We start from the raw sequence: 5,319 nt of genomic DNA on the forward strand, positions 1-5,319 counted from the left end.
GCTCTTTCCTTCGCTACGTTCCGTTCGTTGGCTGGCTCGTCACTCCTCCTGGCCGAGTGTTCCTCGGCGCCTTGCGAGGATGATAAGCAGAAAGTGCGCGCACCTGGCTGCAGGCAAACAAACAGGTTATATCTGCTGCTATCACTAGATTCTCCTGGTGACGTCACCACCAACGCTGGGGGATACAGAAAGGCCCGGAGAGCAGCATGAGCAGCACGGGATTGTGTGTGCGTGCGCACGCGCGTGTGTGTATGTGTGGCGCGCCCGGTTTGGCACTGTTGATCGTGACGGCACTCTAAGCTCGATGCGCGCCTTTACTTGAAAGGTAAAAAAATAAGGTATCGGAGGTGCTTTAGGGGGACCTATTTGCCTTTAGTGTCGCTGTCACGGCCAGTGTTGCGCTCTGAAGATGTGTGATTTGTGCATTAATTATGACCACTCCATCAATCAAACCAAACCACCATTTTATATGAAACGGGTGGAGCAGCGGAATGTCAATATCTAGACGACGGCATTGTGGCCGCGTGGACGTTGTGCTTGCCGTACTTCCGGAACACCACTACGGAGACGACGAGCATGACGGGTATGAACACGATGAAGGTGGACCACATGACGAACGAGAAGTAGTAGACGGCCGGGTGGCAGTACCGGGGGTCGTCCGGCTTCCCTGAGGGCCACATGCCCGAAAACACGAACACAGAGCCCGTGGTCGAGGCTCCCATGGCCACCACTACCAGCACCGATATCATGACCGGGCAGTAGCTGTTGCTAGCGTTCCAGTCGAGCGCAGCGCTCAGCAGCGGTATGAGCAGGTAGGCGCAGCCGGCCACGGTCAAGCAGAGCGGTATCGCGTAGCTCAGCCGGCAGTTGGACAGGTTGAGCGCGCCCACCGTGATCATGGCGACCGGCACGCACAGGAACAGCAGGAAGAGCAGCGTAGCTATGGCCGACTGGAAGCAGAGCACTACGTACAGGTGCTGCCCGTCCAGCTGGCTCGACGACTCCTGGTACTTCTTCTCGATGCGGTCCATGATGCAGCACGACTTCGGCTCCGGCTGCTCCTCGGTCGGAGAAACGGGCGGTCTTCGCGGCGGCGTCGGAGGGCTCGGCGGCGATGGAGGAGAGTGAGGAGAAGCGTTTGCGCGGCCGCTTCGCGAGGACCTGCTGGTCAGAAAAAGAAGCATCGCTCGCATGCTTCAAGTCCTCCTCGTAAAACTGCGCGATGCACGACGACAATATGACGATAACACTCATGTCATACGCCACCAGACACGTGTGCCCTCCCCAAAATTTCTGTCCACCATAAGACCACATAAAACGATGCACGCAGGAAACCCACTCACTGCGCAGCGTCCACTGCCTAAACGACGGGTGCCCCTCGCTATCTCACCCCCCACCCACCTCTAAAAATATTCCTAAAGCAATGTCAATGTATGTCGTACCATAGGCTGCACCTCAGAGCCGCCACGCCGTACGAATCGTACTGGCGCGGAACGACGTTGGCGTACGTAAGCGCACAAGGCAATGCGGAAAAGTTGAAGGCGACGCGACGTTGAGTCAGCCCGAAAGCTACGTGCCCTAGTCAGGGGCGTAGCCAGAAATTTTTTTCGCGGGGAGGGGGGGGGGCACCTCCCTGATCTGAAGTGGGGGCTGGGCAGGAAGATGAGGTCGAGTGTAATTTTGCGCTCTATATGCTATGGCAAAAAAAAAAAAAATTAAGGGGGGGGGGGGGCACGGGCCCGGTGTGCCCCCCTCCCCTGACCCTGGCTACGCCACTGGCCCTAGTCGTAGCATCTGGTAGCCGGTGGTGTAACATACGAGCAGTGTAGAAAGATCAGGCACATCGAGCCGCCGAAACCGAAGTATCGCACAATATAGGAACACTATAGCTCAGCTGTATTTGATCAGCGAACGCTTATGTTCGCACAAGTCCCGTTTTCTTTCTTTTCGTCTTCTTTTTTTTAGGTCTTTTGGAATCAATGACTCGATCTGTGACGTTGCGATCTGTGACGTTCGTTTGCGATCCCCTTAGTTCGTAAGCTAAGGAGATCGCAAGCAAACGTTATATGCTCTGTGAACGAAAGACGAGGAATTTAAGGGCTCGTTTTTTTTTTTGTTAAACTCAAAAGTTATAACAACTAACAAACAATCAAGCCAAGGAAAGTACAGGCGTGCGCGGGGCGAAACCTGCCCCATACATTGACTTAGTAGGGAGGGGGGAGGCGCTGCGATGAACCCTCGCCCCCCCCCCCCGTCTCACCCCCGATGAAGAACTTGCGCATGCCTATGAGTATAGGGGACGTTATTTGTAGTAATTACGACATAAATGTGAATAAATTAAAGTGGACGATAAGTGCCGCCAGCAGGGACCGAACCTGCAACCGTCGAATAACGTGTCCGACGCTCTGCGAGGCACTCTTAATTCACTGAATCGCTTTATTCATTTTCATGCACGTTGATTCAGTCCTGGTTCACTCTAATGTACGTTGATTCACTTTAAATTCATTTTTACCCGCCAAGGGGTTATGGTGCTCAACTGCTGACCCGAAGGTCGCGGGATCGAATCCCGGACGTGGCAGCCAAATATCGATGGAGGCGAAATGCTCGAGACCCGTGTACCTATAGATTTAAATGCATGTTAAAGAACACCAGATGATCAAAATTTCCGGAGCCTTCCACGAGGGCGTCCCTCTTAATTCGCACCCCCAACCATTTGGTGCCATTACATCTGTACCTATTACCACGAGAATTTTGGTAACACTCGTGTTCACGACGTCGCCCGACGCCGCATCTGATGACTTCCGCGTTCAAAGGAGGCGCAGTTTGCCGTACCTGCTGGCCGTTCGCGACGGCGATTTGGACGGGCTGTCGGGCCCTCGCGGGTACTGGTACACGATCACCGGACTGTGGCCCGACGACTCGCAGCTAGCGGGCTTTGCGACCTGGTACACGAGCACGGGACCCGTGGTGGCGGCATGCTGGGGTTTGGCGGCAGCTTGCACGAGACGGGACCCCTTTTCTCGATCCGCCGACGCTGATCGTGATTTGCGACGCGGCGAACACGGCCGCGGGATCACCGGCATTGCTTCTCGCGGGCAGCTACTGTGACCTCTGCCGCCACGCCCGGCGACGCCGCCGCCGTCGTCGTCGTCATCTTTTCGTGCCACACTTCGATATCCACTTGCCGCCAATTCTGCGGTGGTGGTGGAGAGCTTAGTGATGAGAAGGCCAAGGGCAAATAAAAAAAACTATGGCAGCTTCGCACTCATGGGGTGCCAAGACTGAAGGAAGAGCGCAGCTGGGTGGCCTTCCTCGTTTTGCTTTATTTTAACACGAAAGTGTTTTATGTCGGAGTCCACCAAGACTTCACTGACGGATTTCCGTCACGGATATGACGATGGCAAAATGTACACTAACGGGTGATAAAGAAAAACTAGAAGAAAAAGTTTCATTGATTTGATTCACCTGGGAATCGAGCCCACAACCTCTTGGTCCTCGACGATAAGTGCTGGGCGCTGTCCCCACTGCGCTGCCGACGCACATATACGAGGCTCTACAAACGCGCCTTGTATCTCTCACACATCCTCTCTCGCACGGTTCTCTTGGTTTGCGATGCGGTGTCGCCGTCTGTGAGCGGTGAAGTACTGCGTCGTGACACTAACGAGCGCCAACAGGGAGCGATTCGGTGACGACGCAGTTCGGGCGCCTCGATGCCAGAGAAGGTAGTTTGCCTCGATGTGTGCGCGAGTAAGCGAAGGAACGCTGGCCGCGCTGGCATCGAGGATGCGCGGTACACTTCAAGTTACGTGCTTTGCCTTTCGCGTCGTGTTATCGTGTGACGGCTGTGTCAGAATATTTTCAGCTTCCACATGCACCAACCGAGTTTCTCCGCCGCCGACTGCTACGAGTGCGATAGCATTGACTAACAGAACCGCTTCAATAAGCGCCACAGAAAGGCAACGGCATCCACAGGCGAATGGCGCGCCTTGGTGGAGCGAGACGCGTGCCAGCGGAACGCATTCGCGCGTTCAGGGCTCAAGTTACGAACCTCTGCCTCCCGCGTTCCTGAAGCGCAGTGTGATACTGTATGCATGACCATACACGCTGGTTACCCTATTCTGGGAACAGGCCCGTAGCCAGGAACTTTTTTCGGGATGGGGGAGGGGGGGCAACGGCATCTACAGGCGTCCGTAACCAGTGGATGCCGTTATTCTCTTTATTTCTCTCTATCATCCACAAAGTCAAATACCTCAAAAATCACTCATTGGTCTGGTTTCCTGCGCACCTTGGAACCATTGAGGGTGCCTTGCTCAATCCCAACGAGGAGTCGCACTCGGCTGCACGAGGTTCGACTGACCATGTACCGGGTAACGCGTCATCTCCTGGGCGACCCGAGCCTCTCTGCTCGTACATCGAGATATGCAAGCACCACTATCTCTCAAGAAGAGTGTTGCCTCTACCACACTCCTCGCTATGCAGGGCCCAAGCTGTTACTCTCAGACTGCTACAAACAAGCACTTACCCGAGCCCTGCGGCACTGCACACAATGTACCCTGAACGGTTCCCAAGCCCGGACTGCCCGCTGTGTGGTGGTTATGCGGACTTCGAACATGTCCTGTGGGGCTGCGCCTCTGCCGGTCCCCCTTTCACCCAAGCGGAAATGAAGAGGCTCATTAAGGCCCAGGACCAGACCTCTCAAATCCTGGCCGTCCATAGGGCCCGCGCGAGGGCCGTCAGGTTTAACCTGATGGTCCCCGAGTGGGCTTAGCCAGGTGACGTTGAGTTTACTCGCGTCTATTGTGGACCGAATAAAGTTGTTTCACTCACTCTCTCTCTCTTCCTTTTTCTTTCTATCGCTTTTTTCTCTTTCTCTCTTTCATCCCCCCCCCTCTCTCTCTATGTTCTTATGTCTTTATCCAGGCCCGTAGCCGGGGAGGGGGGGGGGGGGGGGCTAGGGGCCCGGGCCCCCCCCGAAATTTTTGTGAAATAGGTGTTTTTACCGAAAATAAATAATGAAAATAGGTGTTTTTCTCAAATAGTCAAGGTTTTCAGCAAGTGCCCCCCCCCCCGCCCCCCCCCCCCCCCGAAAAGAATTCCTGGCTACGGGCCTGCTTTATTCCCTTTATTTCTCTCTATTTTTCTCTTCCTCTTTCTTTCTATCGATTTTTTTCTTTTTCTCTCTTTCTCCCTCTCTCTCTCTCTCTATGTTCCCATATCTTTATTCCTTTTATTTCTCTCTATTTTCTACCTCTTTCTATCCATCTCTCTTTTTCACGTGTTCGTTTTCGTTTGAAACTCCCACCTGCTGCACACGGTAAT

At 54.2% G+C, this 5,319-nt stretch overlaps 1 protein-coding gene across 2 annotated transcripts; it reads right to left on the reverse strand.

Moving 5' to 3' along the window:
- Positions 1 to 466: 466 nt before the first annotated feature.
- Positions 467 to 3,101, reverse strand: LOC119381598 (uncharacterized). Of its 2 annotated transcripts, none has more exons than XM_037649372.2 (2): positions 2,833 to 3,101; positions 467 to 1,161 (listed from the first exon to the last, which is right to left on the reverse strand). In XM_037649372.2, exons 1-2 carry the CDS (start codon positions 3,081 to 3,083, stop codon positions 495 to 497), a joined length of 918 nt encoding a protein of 305 aa, XP_037505300.1. In that variant the 5' UTR covers positions 3,084 to 3,101; the 3' UTR covers positions 467 to 494. The 2 variants fall into 2 exon arrangements, with proteins under 2 accessions (XP_037505300.1, XP_049269040.1); XM_049413083.1 differs by having other exon boundaries at positions 467 to 1,164.
- Positions 3,102 to 5,319: the final 2,218 nt, after the last annotated feature.

This window comes from Rhipicephalus sanguineus, chromosome 2, assembly GCF_013339695.2.
Source record: "Rhipicephalus sanguineus isolate Rsan-2018 chromosome 2, BIME_Rsan_1.4, whole genome shotgun sequence".
Taxonomy (NCBI): Eukaryota; Metazoa; Arthropoda; class Arachnida; order Ixodida; family Ixodidae; genus Rhipicephalus; species Rhipicephalus sanguineus.